This window comes from Echiichthys vipera (genome assembly GCF_963691815.1).
Source record: "Echiichthys vipera genome assembly, chromosome: 5".
Taxonomy (NCBI): Eukaryota; Metazoa; Chordata; class Actinopteri; order Perciformes; family Trachinidae; genus Echiichthys; species Echiichthys vipera.
In genome coordinates, this window is record NC_139830.1 from 21,973,103 (window position 1) to 21,989,085 (window position 15,983).

At 39.7% G+C, this 15,983-nt stretch overlaps 1 protein-coding gene across 1 annotated transcript; it reads left to right on the top strand.

Annotated features, from left to right (window-relative positions):
* Nucleotides 1-202: 202 nt before the first annotated feature.
* LOC310947479 (scaffold protein ILK) lies at nt 203-15,649 on the top strand. The gene is made up of 13 exons (XM_083914283.1): nt 203-310; nt 1,529-1,792; nt 10,067-10,232; nt 11,389-11,484; nt 11,576-11,672; nt 11,790-11,873; nt 12,111-12,196; nt 12,291-12,400; nt 12,634-12,761; nt 12,986-13,107; nt 13,203-13,302; nt 13,871-14,001; nt 14,144-15,649. Exons 2-13 carry the CDS (start codon nt 1,704-1,706, stop codon nt 14,291-14,293), a joined length of 1,359 nt encoding a protein of 452 aa, XP_083770409.1. The 5' UTR covers nt 203-310; nt 1,529-1,703; the 3' UTR covers nt 14,294-15,649.
* The last annotated feature ends 334 nt before the right edge of the window (nt 15,650-15,983 follow it).

The window sequence follows — 15,983 nt, forward strand, 5'->3', positions numbered from 1 at the left end:
GTGGATGTTTTAATAATAGCAACAGATCAGTTTCTCTAAGTGTAACATGTGTTGCTAAAACCAAAATGAGTCCAGATGATAGTCGATGCCTCTAAAAAAAACTGTGACCCGAGGCAGTGAATTTATGACTTCCTGCAGTTCTCTCTGCCGCCTGTAGGGGGCGGGGCTCTCTCTTCCACCACTGAACGTTACCACGTACGTACGGCGGCGGTGAGGGTGTGGACGTCCCGCAGCATTCAATCTACTGGAGACAACATAACGCTGCTAATAACTTCTAACCGCAGTACGCCGCAACAGGCGACTTTGCCCGGTAAGTTGTTTGCCTTTAATTTAAATTTGACAGCGGTTCGGACTGTTTAAACCACCAACTTATATTATTTAGTGTGCATCTCAGTCAAGTCAGCGTCAAAAGAGAGAAACAGAGACCGTCAGGGGAGTTGGTCAACGTTAGCTTGTTAGCCAGCCTCGTCTCGTTTAGTCAACCAGAGGATGCTATGGCTAATGTGTGGTGCTAATCTAGTCGCGTTTAGTTTCCTTGAGTGTAATGAAAGCACACGGTGGTGCTGACAGGAGCTGAAGGGATAACCACCTAACCTAAACGAGCCAACGTTAACCCTCTCTGTTAGCTACATAGCAGCAGCTAGTCAGACTGCTGTAAAGGCAGTGGATGGTTAACACTCATTACTGTGACACCAGACTGCTGTGTTTATGTTCACTACATGATCAAATCCCGCTGAATCACAAAGTCAATCTCAAAGGATTAAAGGCATGGTGAACTGCACTGCACTATAGATGTGTTATTATCTAACCCTCTTAAAGTTTGAGTGGTTGGTTTATTCAGACATTAAGTTTAACATGTATGTTCATTATTTATGTATTCTATAGTCAAGCTTGTAGATAAAAGTAAAACATTGTAATCACCGTTTTTTGCGTTTGTCATGCCACCTTTGTTAACCCTTCCACAGTTGCCATCAGTGATGTCTTTCAGTTATGTTTTTTTATTTAAACAAATCATTTAATCATAGTTCAAGCTGTGTGAAATATGAGGAAGTATGCCGTCCATAGTACATTCTCTCCCTTTATCTATTGTGTTTATTAAAAATGGCTATAACAGAGTAAGGCAGCTATAAATTACTCACTTAATACTTACTTTAATAAATTGCACACATTTCCTTCTGGAAAACATTTCAGGCTCACACATTGTTTCTTGCTTTAACCCCTGTGCTTGTTTTGTCTGACCACTGGTATTTTCAGTTTAGTATCCTCAGAATTGAGAAACTGGAACGTTTGACAATTTGTTTGATAAATGTCTTAGCACAGGGTGCTAGTCACCTCCAAGTGTTGTTAGTCACAATGCCGTAAACTGCGTAACCACCCAGTGTTATGGGCGGATAAGATTACTCAACACTAGGCATGTCTTTCTTTTTTTCTTTTTTACTTTGTACAACAGGATCATACGGGAGATGGTTTATCGTCTGAAATAGATATCCAGCTGATTGAAACTCCTTTTGCCTCTTTTTTTTCCAAGGTTGCTGGACTGCTGTCGAACTTCTCTGATTGTGTCCCTCATTATCCCAGATGAGGGACTGATGCTGGCCAGGACCCTGTTGAAACCCACGGGTCGCCTCTATCATCTGTCCCACTTCAGTTCTGCATCTGCTCTCACTGGTGCACCTTAAGAGAAGGAGAATACACCTGCCAAAATGGACGATATCTTCACGCAGTGCCGGGAAGGCAATGCAGTGGCAGTTCGCTTATGGTTGGACAATACAGAGAATGACCTCAACCAAGGGTGAGCCAGAGTTAATGTATTTCTGTATTATTTTGTCAGCAGGATGTTATTGGTATCCACAATTCACAAATCACCTCTGTCTATGGCTGAATGGAATTAAAAATCAATGTTGTTTTTTTGTACACAATGTCAAAACAACATACGCCCCTAAGCATGAATGGTAGCTCTTTATCTCCTAGTCATTAAGGATCAGTTTTCACATACCCGGGTAAAAGTGAAAAAATAATCACTCTTGATGCTATTATTCAATGATTATATACTATCACACTAACCGTGGTCTTACAAAATGTAATGTTTTGAGATTAAGTATTTCCATTTCAACCAATTATTACTTTTGCACAGTTGTACTTAATTTGCATGAGACTAGCCACAACTTGAATTTGTGATACTAGATAACTGAATGAAATATCAGTTACACTGCTTACTTCAAATGTTGCAATCTCAAAACCAATTTCTGGTGCAGGCCTAGAGCCCTTTTCAGTCCCCAGTGAAATTGTGGCCTATGATTGAACCCATTTCCTTGTTGGCACATGTTTATGTCCAAAATACCAGCAGAGTAATTCAAAAGCGCGATGTTCAACAGGAAACCTGCTGTGAGAGTTAATCGTGCTTTCGGTTGCTGCAGTTGAATTCAGGCCATAAAGAACTTTAAAAAAAGAGTGGACATCACTGGATAAAATACTACAGGTTTCTGTAAGATTTGGCATACTATACAAACATGTGTCTGATTATTACAGATCATGAGTCAGTGCTAGGCTGCTTCTTTATCCTTAGTTGACTTTAGAAAGAAAAAACTTGGCAGAGTCAAGTAGCGATGGCCACCCGGGAAGCTTCCCTTTTGGACTTCTGTCCTACAATTAGACTACCGGTATTTGTTTTCAGAGCAAGCAAAGAGAGAATTTATTAATCCATTAAATTATGATGACTATGTACTTTGGAGCTGTCCTTTTTTTGTCTTTTTTCTGTTTTAGTACTTTAAAGGTAAGAAGATTGAGCAATGAGCACATTACCAACAGGTTGGCTTGTTTTTTAAACTAACAATGGTTTGTTTGCAAAGGACTATTTCAAGTCTCAGACCTCTAATTTCACATGTAACAGTGAGGAGGAAATGTTTCATGGTTTAAATCAAGGTATGAATAATAACATCCAGAATTGAACTGGTTGGTTTGACCTAGTGGTAATCGTGTGATAATAATGAGACAATAATAATGAGTTTTTGAAATGTCTCTCAGTACATTCATATTTTAGCTGGAGAAAATGGTTTTCATTTGCTCAGTGTTGTGTTGGTTCTTTTTTTTGCGTGCGTGCGTGCGTGCGTGCGTGCGTGCGTGTACCATATCGAGGACATACCGGAAGTGGAGAGGTGACTGTGTTTCAATAAAGTTAACCAAAGAGCAAAAAACAAAATATATATAGTCAACACACCTAGTGACTTTGAATGTGACAAGATGGAGGGCTCAGAACAGTTACGTCTTACTTGTCCTATTGTTTAGATAACATGATTGCATCAAACTAGTGCAGGGCTCAACATTACCTTATAAAGGAGGTTGGCAGGCTTAAGCTTTTGGTTGCTGAAACTGAAAATATAGTCGCCATCTTTAGTCGCCTTGAGTTTTGAGTAATGAATAATATTAAAAGCTTTATTACAGAGAAACAAAATTCTTTGTAATTAGTCTTTTATCTGATACGGATACATAATTTAAATCTTTAGTGTTATCAGTTGACAAATTCACCCTCAATTACTGCTATACAAAATAGCAGTAGTGCAGCTGTTGTCATGTCACAGATCCCTGAAAACTGAATTGAGCTAGTCACTGGCTGCCATTTAAAATTTGTGTTTTTCTGGACCTTTGTGCAGATTAATTGTCTTCGCCATTGTCTGTAAAACAAATGCCGGTTACGCACATGCATGTTGAGTACACATTTAGTGATTTATTTTGGGGTGGACTTTTTGCTGTTCTGTCTTTTGTGCGGAGAATTGATTGACAATTTCCCAGTTTCTGGCAACTGGTACTGTCAAGCCCTGCAGTGTGGATCCATGCATTCCCTGCATGTGACTCGTCCATTAGCTGATTGTATCAAGTTCCCTTTTCTGGATGACAAATCTTCCCCAGTGGGTGAAACATATTTATTCTTTCCTTTTTATTTGCCTACAGAACTTCTAATTCTTCCTTTCCTATATTTCAGTAAACCCATATATATCAGCCTATCTGATCCTCACTGTATATTTGCTCTGTTCCCTGGATGATAGTGTGTTTACATTGATGTGATTCCCAGAGAGTAGTAGTGGATGCTGAATCTCCTTACAAGGAATAACACACAGGCCTCGAGGGAACTGACTACCACCTTCCAAAACTGAGAGAGAGGGGGAGGAGATTATTGTAGTGGGGCAGGGCTGGAAGAGTATAACGATGAGACAGAGGATCTTTGTGTGTGCGTGGGGGGGGCAAATAGTGGAATTTTCAAAAGAGAAATGCACAGTAAGCCAAAGCCGAGCACGTCATCACCCCCTCCTCCACTTATGTGTTTCCGGTATTCGTCTCCCAGTGGTATTAGATAGCACCACTCGTTTCCCCTCAACATTTCCTCCAAGTTTGCAAGAGTAAAACTTAGGATATAGGCATCTGCTCTGGTCTTCTCTGAATGTGTTTAATACGGACTCTGTGCTAGTTGGGGAATAATGTCTGTACCAGTTTTAGTTTTGTGTTGAAAATTAGCTTGGAGAGTAATCTGGGGTTCTTAATTAAAGTTAGGTGAAGAGCTGGAGCAATGAGCCAGTTAATTGATTGGTCTAGGGCTTCAACTGACTGTTTTTTTCCCAAATAATCAATAGTAATTTTGTTTAAATGTCAGACAATAGGGAAACTGTCCATTATACTTTACCAGGGTTGAAGAAGCAGATTCCTTGTTTTGCCCAAACATCAAACCAAAGATATTTCGTTTACTGTCACATATCACAAACCCTTGCATTTTGAGAATAATAATGTTTGTCATTTTTGATTGTGAAAAGGACTAAAATGCTTAACAATTATCAAAATAGTTGCTGGTGAATTTTCTGGTGATCAACGTATTGATTAATAGTAGGGATCGACCGATACCGATTATTTTTGATCAGCCTTAGCCGATGGCCGATACAGACTTCCAAGTTTCTTGAGCCAATATTTGGAGCCGATACTACTTTTGCTCCCTCAATTTACATAATTAAAATAACACAATGATGATAAGAAATGTTACATGTCTCAATTTTAAAAAAAAAAGAAGAAGGAATTTATGGAACTCAAAAAAGGCATCTCCAGCAACGCGAACATCAGCTAATAATATCGGCCGGCCGAACTATTGGTCTATCACTAATTAATAGACTAATCGTTTCATCGGAAATTTGTCAATTTGTTCGAAATGAATCAGCAACTATTTTAAGTTGTCTTACATTATCATAAATTGAATACAGTATCTTTAGGTTATGGACTGTTGGCCAGACAATAGTGCAATACAGACATAGTTTTATGAAAACAGCGTTTCTTACAGCTGTAAGGGTTAAAAGGCCCTGTGCCCAACCTCCATATGTGTTGTGAGGATTGCTTTTATAATGTCTTAAAATAAACCCTGTACATGTGTGAATAACAGTTCAAGCAGAATACTCTCCTTTCCACTCATGATTGTCAAAGACAGTAGGACAGCACACTTATTTGTATGGAGTTTACCATGATGTTGAGGTTGACTCTCCTTGTTTGGGTAGGTGCTATATTGCTGATTTTATATATAACCTCTTTGGTGGAAGCAGCAGCATGAGCCTGTCTCCCTCCCTGTGTACTACTGCAAGCAGACAGTGGTCTAGAGGCTTGTTGCAGCAGGTAGTAACGGTGTCAGAAGAATCATTGTTAGCCGTTTCTGCGAATGAGCCAACACAGATTATCAAGTATGCTCTCCGCTCTGCTAATCTCACTCACTTATTTCTGCAGTCCTGATAGAATGATTGACTTTATCAGTACCCTTTTAATTAATTTAGGATAGGTCCCTATTCGAAACGCGTTTTGGATGACTTCTCCTTAGTCTGTACCTTTTACAAAAAAGACATGCTACATGAGCAGAACCATAACGACTGTAATCTGAGAATAATTTATCAGCCACACATACATTGTGTAGGGATGTCCTGGTCTATTTTTGGCCCAGATTGACCTTTCCATATTGTGTATCTGCCAATATAGAGTCTGATCTGATACTTATATTTACTTAAATAATGATTAAATACTGATTAGTGGGGCGGCTGGTGGCTAGAGTTAGTGGCTTGTGGTTAGAGCAGGTGACCCCATGTAAAGAGCCTGAAAGTCCTTGAGGCAGCGGCCGCGGGTTTGACTCCGACCTGCGGCCCTTTCTTGCATGGAAACAGTCAGTCCCCTCGCAATTGTACTGCGATGCTGCAGAGTGGAGGTTCATCTGTCACAAATGGTCTTTGGCTGATGTAAAGCAGAGCAGCGATGCAACACTAGAAGGCTGAGGTGGACAAAACATGATTAAGAAAGGATCAGATTTTGATCAGCTTAGCATCGACTCAAGATGTCTCTTACATTGTAAAGAGTAGATACAGAGATATAGGTGAGAGAATAGAGAATAAGAGTCCAACAAAAACAATTTTCTCCAAAATAAAAACATTGTTGCATTGTTGAACTTTTCATTTGTTAGACGTTTCTGTGAGTCTAATTTTCCCCCCTCTGAGCCTGTTATATGACCTGGTGGGGATCTCGGGGCAGAGACATACAGTGTGCAGACAGGGGCTCTTCCACTGGCTTTTCTGTCTGACAAACTGAGCACTATTGGCAGGTGGAAGTGCCTGAAATAAATTACCGCAGCCAGTGTGGAGGGGGTGAGCAGGAGAAAACCCTGGCACTCGGGTGCCTTTGGGTTGTGGGATGAAGCTAGCTTAAAGGGAAAATCTATCCCATAAAAAGGGCCTCCAAATAGAAACCCAGGAACCGGAGGCCTGGGCCTAATGTAAGAAGTACATTTTCAGCAGTTGGATCAACTAATCATTTCAGCTCCAGTTATTTGCAAATAGTGAATCTAAGATCATACAGATGAGCAGCATTTGTTAATGTGTGCACTGCTTTTAAAAAAACGTGGCAATTAACTTAAGAACTTAACCATCTTCCCTAAACAGGCTCAAGATTAACACAGACAACAAATAACATCATAGGAGTGCTGTTGTAGGGAGTTTTCTCTCATAAACGTAGGCTAATTAGTTTTTAGGAGTTGGCCTTTTTGGTCTGAGTAGGAAATTACTTGCAGAGCAGATCTGGTGTGACTGCAGCAGGTCACCCAGATGCACAGATATATGTGTGTTGTGGGACTGAGGGTCTCTGTGGGGCTCTTTAAGCTGTTTTGAGCAGAGCTCTGCAGGATGTGCGAATACAAGCCAGTTAATTGATTGCGGGGGGCAGAGGGTTCAGATTCCAGCAGAATTATAATACCCCCTCAGTTCTCAGATCACATTATTATGCTGTCTCGCTACTCATAATTTCAGAGCAAGGCAATAACTTTATTATCTGGAGGATTGTGTGGTGTCTTGGCACAAACAGTAAAGCCCACATGGAAAAGGAAAGTCTATGGAAAGTGGAAAATGGAATATGTCATCAGTGCAGTCCAGCTGTTTTAGTGAAACTGAGAGCGAGAGGATGGATCTGAATGAGAGAGGACAAGGGAGTTGTGAGACAGAGATGAGGAGGAGGTAACCACAGCCAGGCTGAGAGGGCAGAGAAATGAAGAATGACACAACCACACACAGCAGCTAGAGTGGATGCATGTTACAGCATTGATGAAGGAAGTCTCACTGGCTTCGTAAGAACTGCAGCAAATGCTTGACCGTTTTTTTTTCAGTCTTTTCCTGATTCTGCCTCTGTAAGTCATCTTTCAACTGTATCGTAATCTCTCTGTATCCTTTTTTTCTCTGAGGAGGTACACCATCAGTCACTCTGCCATGTAATCAAGGCCACTGTCCAACATGTGTCGTTGCCAGTGTCACTGAGAAAAAGAGGAATGATGAGCACCAGAGGTCTATTAGCTATTGTTTCAGTCTGAGTTTCATCAACTTCCTTTTCTGAGGAAAATTACATCTTCTTCTGTCATCTTCCTCATTAAGCTTTCTCAAAAGCTGCCTAAAACAAATGAATGCAATAGCTTCAGTTTATTGGGCAGAACTAGGTAAAGCAAATATGGTCTAATTAGGGGTGGAACGGTTCACAAAATCCACTGTTCAGTTCATATTACGGTTTTCGGGTCACGGTTTTTCGGTTCGGTTGTTTTTTTTAAATTTCTTTTAGATTCTAAAAATACCATGTATCAGATCTATAGCCTAATAATTAGATTATTTTTTAATCAGATATTCTTAAGGACATATCATGCAATCATGCAAAAACTGAAATAATGAGGCAGCTTGTTTAGGGATTACTGTAACAGGCTTAAATTAAAGTGAAGTGAGATTTTGAAACAGTAGGAGACACATTGCTGCATTTACGCGTTTATATATTTATTTGGCAAAAAGGTAAACAATTGTTTGCCTTCTAGGTAAGAAAAAAACACTTTTACATTATCAAATCTCAGAAAAAAAATGAAGAAAATAGGTTTTCTTTCACTAAAATAAGCACAAACAGCAATCACTGAACTGACTGAAATAGGCTAAATCAGGGTTATTCAATTAATTTGGAATTGGGGCCGGTTGACGAAAATGATCCAGAATGAGGGGCCGGAAAAATATGAGCATCACATTAATGGATATTGTAAAACAATGCAGCGACATAGGAGCACATATATTGTCTTTATTTCATCAATATAAATATTAGTCATAGGCCTCAAAGTACAACAAGCTTGTCAAAAACAATCCTTGTTAAATGAACAAACCTGTGAACCAGAGGTTTTCACTCAATTATTGGACTAAAGTACAAGTTTGAGGCTCTTGTCCTTTACTTGAGTATTTTATTTACATGCTACTTTATACTTCTACTCTACTACAAATTAGTGGAAATATTCTACTTTTTACTCCACTACATTTATCTGATTACTTCAGTTACTAGTTACTTTACCAGGCTTACAAGCACATATGAAACATTAGTTAATTCATCAAAAACTGGACTGACAAAAATGAACGTAACATAAATGCAGAGTAGTATGATTTTTCGGAAAATGCCTTAATAACTTATCCTCTTTCCACTCAGATATGACTGCAGAGTAAACACAGGCTCTGGTGAACAGACGGTTTTCTGTGTCAACCTTTCTTTTTTTCAGAGTAGAAAGAGACATTGATGTGGTGATTTAACCACAGAAACGGACAAACAGAGTGGAGCTTAGGGAGCTGTTTCCAAGAGGATTCAGAAACCCACAAAGAATAGCGTAGCGAGAGCGTGCGTAGCGTTGTGGCTGTGTGCCTACAGGGCGCGCATGAAGCAAGTCTCCCCTGGAATTGACGCACTGAGGCGTAGCGCTGAGGCGTAGCGCTGAGGCGTAGCGCTGAGGCGTAGCGCTGAGGCGTAGCGCTGAGGCGTAGCGCTGAGGCGTAGCGCTGAGGCGTAGCGCTGAGGCGGATAGAGAGAGGACAGCAGTCATAAAGACTTACGCTATGTTGCACCTCATAAACCGAACGGTAAACACGTGTACCGAACCGTGACAAGCGTACCGAACGGGACGGATTTTTTTAATAAACCGTTCCACCCCTAGGTCTAATACAACAACCCAGCAGTAAATCTACCTTTATAAAAGTTATAAGATTCAGTTTGTTTTTAAACTTATTTTGAGAGGTGTTGATTAAACTTTATGATAATTTTGATTCGTAATACTGTTGAATTTTATTGCATTATAGAGTTTTAGAGGGGTTTCTATTTTTAACTCTACCCTTATTGAGTTAAATGGGATTACAACCTAGTAAAGGTAGGATTTATTGCAGTACTGTTTTATTAGTTGCCAGTTTATTAGGTACTAGTGCAGTCTGGGTATATATTTTTTAGTTTTGTAAACTGAGCCGTTCTTACGGGCACTCTGTATATAGCCTATGCATTAGGCCACAAAACAGCTTATGGAACTGATATATTTTTCCATGTGCCAGTTATACCACAGTGGTTTGCAGGTGAAAACTAAATGTGGACTGCCAAGGGGCTAAATTTGCTAGTAAACTGTTTTCACATTCAAGACAAACTCAGAATAACTGCAGGACAATCTGGAAAAGTCTCTAAGTTCTCTCTGTTTTTTGTTAAACCTGTACTGAATATGGATTCTCCTCTCTCACTGTAGGGATGACCATGGCTTCAGCCCTCTTCATTGGGCATGCAGGGAGGGCCGCTCCAACGTGGTGGACATGCTCATCATGAGAGGGGCTCGTATTAATGTCATGAATCGTGGGGACGATACGCCCCTGCACCTAGCCTCCAGCCATGGACATCGTGACATCGTGGGAAAGGTAGCGCTCATGTAAACACTGGGACATGCGCACAGTAACTCCTGGTTCCTTTGTCCATCCTTTAACATCACTGTGAAACTCTTTCTGATGCTCAAATATGAGCTACCCACATGTCATTATAACATGTCTGACTCCCTCTATGGTCTATTTCTCAGAATATAGCCAGAGCTGTCAAATTGAGACTAATCTGCACACAGATGTTAAAATCTCACAAGCCACAATGATGATATATCTCTTCAGGTTTACACAGGATATTATGAAACCTAAAATTATGTCATCCGAACAGCAATTCTTGATACAAAGGTCTTGTCTGTTCTTGCAGTTCCACCATAAGCAATTTCAAACAACAGTCAGTCAGTCAGTCAGTGTTGATGGAAGCTATTTATAATGTGAAATAAGTAGTTATTTTCTTCAAAATATGTTTATTCATCATTAATTTATTCAGGGACAGCCAGTTTGCCAACTTTTCAAGGTCAGTTTTCAAAGATATCTGCAAGGGATTAGACTATAGGACAAATTCATCAGCTGCAGGCTGAATCTATGACTGATATTTTGTAGCCATTTTTTTTTTTTTGCCAAAAAAGTTCAAATAATTGACCGTAATTTTTGCTTGTTGCTGCAGTTTAGCCAGAAATACAGGGAGCCATTGGCTGATTGACCAGTTGACCAGATGCAGATAAAACATTATTTGCAGGATTCCTTTTAAGATGCACCACATGGGTCTACTGCATGTCCTGTTTAAAGGCTTTGTAATCCACTGGTTTGCTTTTGAAGATGTGTGGAGCTCCATGTGGCCACAAAATGTTTATAGTTTTGTAAAACAGCAGAATTGGTTGGTGAAATTAAAAAAATACAAAGTGACCTGTCAGATTATTGTATTTGTTGAAAGTCATTAACTTTAGTCTCAGAAGAAATATGAGGATATCTTGTATCTAAGTGTATCGTATGCCATAATGTCAGGCCTCTGCTCCAGGGTGTCTATGAGCTATTGAGTTTAATGTTAGGCATGTCTCAATAACTCTGGTATGTGTCCACAGGCAAGATGAACTTCCATGATTTTTGTTGGCAGCATTCACTTTCATCGCTGTATACAGCCCAAACAAGATCTAACCAGCCTTGTTTAGTATGTAATCATTTGTTTCTGCTTCTCTTTCAGCTGATCCAGTGCAAAGCAGACACTAATGCAGCCAATGAACACGGGAACACACCACTGCATTATGCCTGCTTCTGGGGCCAAGATGAAGTGGCTGAGGTTAGTATGCCCCCTTGTGGTATTAAAGCTGTGACCTGTCTGTTTTGATGTTTCATTCCCATCATGATAAATGATCTGTCTCATAACTCAGGACCTTGTGACTAATGGGGCTCAGGTGAGCATCTGTAACAAATATGGGGAAACTCCTCTGGACAAAGCCAAACCTCACCTGCGTGAACTCCTCAGAGGTATATCCTGACTCCCCATGACCACTTACCTCATTCCAACAGGTTCAAATGCATTGTATTGTAGCGATTCTCTTTTTGTTCAACTTTCTTATTGCACACTATCCCTTCATCAACCAGAAAAAGCTGAGAAAATGGGACAGAACTTGACTAAAATTCCCTTCAAAGACACATTCTGGAAAGGAACCACCAGAACTCGACCCCGTGAGTCTCACACACATAAACCAGTTTATTAGCTGACCAGCTTCTTTAATATGGTTAGAGTTAGTTTGGTCAGTGTGCTGTATAGAAAGGGAAAAAATTTTCAATTTTCTCTTCCTAACCAGTCTAAATATGGTGTTTGAAATTTCCACCACTTTTTCATCTGTATATTGTTAGTTATAGCTACATTTTACAGAAATAATGTGGGGTTTTTTTCTGAACTTCGTGTTGTGTTTTTAGGCAATGGCACCCTGAACAAACATGCAGGCATTGACTACAAACAGCTCTCTCTCCTGGCTAAAATAAATGAGAACCAGTCTGGAGAGGTACTTATTCTTTTATTCATTTATTATTGCTGATGAGCAGGTTTAAGGAACACGCCTTTCACGTCTGTTTTTTATGTCTAATTCCTGTCTGTAGCTGTGGCAAGGGCGCTGGCAAGGAAATGAGGTTGTTGTTAAGGTGCTAAAAGTTCGTGACTGGACCACGAGGAAAAGCAGAGACTTCAATGAGGAATATCCCAAACTCAGGTTATTATTTAATCCTTACTTTCTATGTATGTACTCTCCACTGTATGTTCGGTGCTGTTGTGGTCACTCATTTGTCTGTTTGCATTGTGTCGAATCAAACTTTTATTGTATATATTATTTCTTTCTGAGGTTGTTGCATCTCACTGTCTGTTTAAGTCAAATCCTCTGTGGCTTTGCCTCTTTTTGTCTGTCTGTCTCTCTCCCCTGTGCCTCCCTCTTGGGCTCCATCCCAGGATATTTTCTCACCCGAATGTCCTACCCATGTTGGGAGCATGTCAGTCTCCTCCCGCCCCTCACCCCATCATCATCACACACTGGATGCCTTATGGCTCCCTCTACAACGTGCTGCATGAAGGCACCAGTGAGTACTTCTTACTCCGGTCACAAAGTCCATACTTGTAACCATTTGTTTTGCAAATTTGTTGCAAAACAAATGGCAAGGATTTCTGATTAATTGCACTTATGCATTTGCCATTATGTTTGACATCACTTTTTGTACAGTAGCAATTTCACTGTCACACTGTTATGCTGCTAATGTAAGGATGGCTGAAACCTGTTATGATTTGTCACTTATCCATCTGTCAGACTTTGTGGTGGACCAGACACAGGCGGTGAAGTTTGCACTGGACATTGCTTGTGGAATGGCCTTTTTACACACACTTGAACCCATGATCCCTCGCCACTATCTCAACAGCAAGAGTGTTATGGTAAGAAAAACAAAAACAGGAAGCTGCAGAAGAAGGAAGTGATGTCTGTTTCACTTTTAAGTGACATCTCACATCAGTGCGCCCTGTTTCCACAGATAGATGAAGACATGACAGCCAGGATCAGCATGGCAGATGTCAAGTTCTCCTTCCAGTGTCCTGGCAGGATGTACTCCCCTGCTTGGGTAGCCCCTGAGGGTAGGCATCACTCTAACAAAACAGATCCAAAGTGACAGCTGAAGCTCGAGCGTGAATGATGGATGCAGGGAATGCTAGACTGTCTCAGAACTCAATTTAATCTAGTGCTGATTTCCCCTTGAGATACAGTTGAATCCAAGCAAGTTCTAAAAATAAACTGATTACAATATGTGAAGGTAACCAGGGAACATTTGCAGAAGTGACACAAAGAGTAGCAACAAAGGTTTGGAACATGATGGCGGTGACTCTATCAAGTAGTGAGTCATGAAATTGAGAGTACAGAAAGGATTGCTATAGGAACAAATGTGCAGATTTGGTAAGGTAAAGAATTACAATGTCTTATCTTCTTGATGAAGGACATCTTTGTAACATTTAAACCCTGTAACATAATAAATGCAAAAAGCAATGAATGTTTAACAAGTAAAGTGCATTAATGTAGAATTCTGCATTTCAACTGAATGTCGCTGAATCTTTGTACATCTTATGTCCAAACATGAACTCAACTGTGCCCATTGTGTTGTGTATTTGCTCTGCATAACCTTCACTTGTTGCTCTTTGGGATTTCCAGCCCTGCAGAAGAAGCCCGAAGATATCAACCGTCGCTCAGCAGACATGTGGAGCTTTGCTATCCTGCTTTGGGAGCTGGTCACTAGAGAAGTGCCGTATGCTGACCTCTCCAACATGGAAATAGGCATGAAGGTTAGCAGAGCCATCTTTGGCTTATTAAATTACCGACTGAGTAGCAAACGCTTGCAGGCAAAATATACTATTACTCATAGCTTTATTGCATTCAAGAATATCTTTTCTACAGTATCCAACGTCTGTCTGTTTTGGCTTTTAGGTTGCCTTGGAGGGTTTGAGGCCCACTATCCCCCCCGGCATTTCGCCCCACATTTGCAAGCTCATGAAGATATGCATGAATGAAGACCCAGCAAAGAGGCCTAAATTTGACATGATTGTGCCAATTCTGGAAAAAATGCAGGACAAGTGAAAAAAAAAAAAGCTTCTCTCCTCTCCTGTACTGAATCGTTGATTAGGGGATATCTTTCCCCAAATATCACTCTGATATGGTGTTGTGGTGCTTACCAGTATTGCCTTAAACTCTTACTCTACTGCTGCATTCAACGCCACTGTAGCTTCTGCTTCTGAGATGAATTCTTTTCTTTTATTGGTGTTTTCATCTTTGTCACTGACCCGCTGACACCGTCTTTGCGGGAGCTTAATATTGACTGTTCAGCTTTTAAACTGTTATCGTGTGGACTGAGTACAATCATCTTCACTATTCTTGACTGAATAACCTGTGGAGGTCAGCATGACAGCCTGCTGCATTCCATCGGTGGATTTAAGGCCTTGTTTTTCTTATCTGAAGTGGGCTCACTATTAAAAAGTCACCCTGTAAGGAGACTGCTCCTCTATAATGGTGACTATTAATAAAACAAATAACATATTAACTCAAAGCTTTTCTTGCGGGGAAAAAAGTTCATGTTTGTTGTGTTGGCAACAAACTGTATGCAACTTGGCAAGCATGACAAATGTCTGAAACCAAGCATTTAAACAATATGTTAGATTAAGAAATTGTATATGAATGAATGGTGCCTGTGAGAGTACGTAGAAGTGTTGTACCTGTCATGTAAAACTGGCCATAGAAACTTTATTTTCAGTGCAGCAAACATGTCAGTGTTGATAACTTCAAATTTTGGACTTTTAAAACACATTTCAAGATTTCTGATTTCCTGGTGTTAATTGCAGTAATGCGATGTATGATTGTAATCTAGTTTATTTTCATTATTCTCCCTTAAATCTTAATAACATAACAGTTTTATTATGATCAGTGAGTATACAGTATTCTCATTTTCAAAATGTCTGAAAGTGTTTCTGCTTATCTCAAGTGTTATTTCATGTTGACTACTGGCAATTTTTTTAGTCTAACATCCAACATGTAATTGTTCCCCCTGTAGTGTCAGGAATAAATACTCAGACTAATTTATTCATGGATATCATAGGTACAGTGATAATTTGTTTTTTTGTAATCGAGCATGGGAACTGCCTTTCCTCCCAATTTTATGGCTACATCAGAAGCAGCTGCCAATAGAAGGCGACTGGGACATTAAGGGGTGGTGTTAACAACCTGCATTGTTTTCTTCCTTGTTTTTATTCGTTTGGTCTTCTAGATTTGACTTTATATCAATCTCATGGGTTCTTTCCTCTACCTGCATCGTCTCTGTGCCTCCACCAGCTTGCTTGTTTGTGCTGAATCACAGGTTGAAGCCAAAATCAAGAATGACTTATACAAATGTATGTATTTATATATAAGTATATTAAAAAGAAAAAATATGGGCAACTTGAATCTGTGAATTTGATGCTTTTGGATGATTTGGAAAGGGGAAAACTGTCTAAATGAATAATTCTGTGAGATGTGAAATATCAGCATTAAAAAGCAACATCAATATCAGGCCAATGTTATTGAACAGCTGATATTTAATAAGCAACAGAAAAGCCATGTTTTTTATATTTTAATATATATATTTGATTGCTGAACTCTGAGCAAATAGTGGCTTTACTCTATGTTCGGAACTGGAAAAAAGATAAAGTTTGTCAGTAATTTGATGGTAACGATTTAATAATTTCCAGCAGCTTATGTGTATATTAAAAAGTTAAAAATGTTTGTTTAAAGCCATAGT